Below are 1924 nucleotides of genomic sequence, written 5' to 3' on the forward strand. Positions count from 1 at the left end.
CCTGCCCTTGGTAGTGATTTGTCTGCTGGCAAGACCAAGACCCACTCCCAGGGTGTTGTGGTCAGCTAGGCGAGTTGGGCCAGCCAGAGTGTTGCTGTTATTGTGGTGTATACTGCAGTGGAAACACCTCAGAGCCTCTCTGCCCTCTCCCCCCACGGCAAATCCTCCATGCAACTTCTCTGGTTAACAAATGTTCCTGGAAAGCATTTACTCTGGACAAGGGCCCTGGAGAACTCAGGAGCAAGGGGGAGCCTTAAGGATTCAGGGTAGACAGAAGGCGTCCATATTTTACCTGCCCAAGGCCTGACCATGGCTGGAGGTCGTGGAATTAGATATAGCCAGCCTTAGGCACTTGGTTCTTTTTGGGGAGACCCAACCCTGTGGGTCATGGGTCATGGGCCAGGACTCACTGGAGGGTGCTCACCTTGGTGTGAAATTTCCATTCTGTCCAGTGGTCCATGGGCCCGCTAGTTGGAGCAAAAGTGGCCAGCAGTTAACTGTGGTTTCTCAAGCACTTGAAACTCCAGGATCCACATCATGAATTCTGGTGGAGTCAGTCTATGCTATTTTCAACCTATTTAGGGAATTCTTAGACTGTAGTCTCTTTAAAAGCTGGTACATGGTAGGTACCCAATATATATTTGTTGAATTGAACTAATAAATGAACAACCAAAACTTCTGAGGCTTCCTTAAGATGCTGATCACCCCAGCTGGCACTCCATACTCATTGGGAGGAGAAAGGAGGTTGGGCTTCTTTATGGTTTAGGGTCTCTTGCCTGCACCTGCACAGCTGACAGAATCCATCTGAAGACTTTATTATGGCGATATGGTGGTATCTCACAGAATATAAAGGCAAGTTTGGCAGGTTCTCAAAAAAGTCTACTTCAGGAGCTAAGAGCCATCAGAGAGGATAGCCATTCCTTTCATGATTCGTTCTGAGCTTGTGGGCTCAACACCTGGGCTCCACTTGAAGAGAGTAGTTAGAAAGGAGTTAGAAGTGTGTTTAAAAACCTTTTACAGCTGGATTTCCTTAGAATGACATAAGACCCTGAGAATCAGGGGAAGCTACTGTAAAGCATAGGGTTGGGGATGGTGTCAGAGCCTATAATACTTTTTGACTCAAAATAAACCAAGCCCCTTTAAGAGAAGGAGGGGTAGGGAGAGGAGCCTAGAGTGAGTGCCTGAGAGGACCATCTGCTTTCTTCTTCTGGCAGGAGGGGACTGGCAATGGAGAGTTGAGTCCTGGATTTTGGAGCTCTGGCCTTTCTTGAGGCCTGGTATCCCTGACCCCAGTTGTCCCAGGCTTTTGGAGTCTATTTGGGTGTCCCTCATCCCTTCAGTTCTCTACTGCTGATTGTCTTCGGTTACCTTCAGCCCAGCCCTTGTACCTGCTCTGATTCCCTATTCCTAGTTGCTGGGGTGCAAGTGGGGGTCAGAAGGTGTGGTTTCTCTTCTTGCATATTCTAGCCCTAACTCATTCTCATCTGTTGTTTGATTAAGAGATTAATCAATTATAGACCGAATGGTATTAACTGAGGTGACAGTAAAAAAGATTATGGAGAATTTTTATTTTTCTTAGTGTTTGAATATTTTATATTAACATGTATTACTTTTATAAACAGTTAAAGAAGGAAAAAAGATCATGATGTATGCAAAGGTTTAGCTGTAAGGATATTCACTGAAGTGCTGTTTAAAATAGTGAAAAAATAGAAGCCTAAATATCCAATAATAGGAAAAAGACTGAATACATTATGCAATAGAAGACTATGTAGCCATTAAAATGATGCTCTAGACCTATATTTATTAGTACAACAGGTGTTTATCATATGTCAAAAGAAAAAAGCAGGTTATAAAACAATATATACCATATAATCACATTTTTGTTTGTTTTAAAAATTCTCTTCCAGTAGTATCACAGAGTTTG

At 43.5% G+C, this 1924-nt stretch overlaps 1 protein-coding gene across 1 annotated transcript in view; it reads right to left on the reverse strand.

Moving 5' to 3' along the window:
- The window catches only part of RIPK3 (receptor interacting serine/threonine kinase 3), a 5705-nt gene extending 5245 nt beyond the window's left edge, over positions 1–460 (reverse strand). Inside the window, 1 exon segment of the mRNA XM_007472377.1 lies at positions 411–460. Within this exon segment, the coding sequence (XP_007472439.1) occupies positions 411–460 (50 nt within the window).
- Positions 461–1924: the final 1464 nt, after the last annotated feature.

This window comes from Lipotes vexillifer, unplaced genomic scaffold, assembly GCF_000442215.2.
Source record: "Lipotes vexillifer unplaced genomic scaffold, Lipotes_vexillifer_v1.1 scaffold558, whole genome shotgun sequence".
NCBI lineage: Eukaryota > Metazoa > Chordata > Mammalia > Artiodactyla > Lipotidae > Lipotes > Lipotes vexillifer.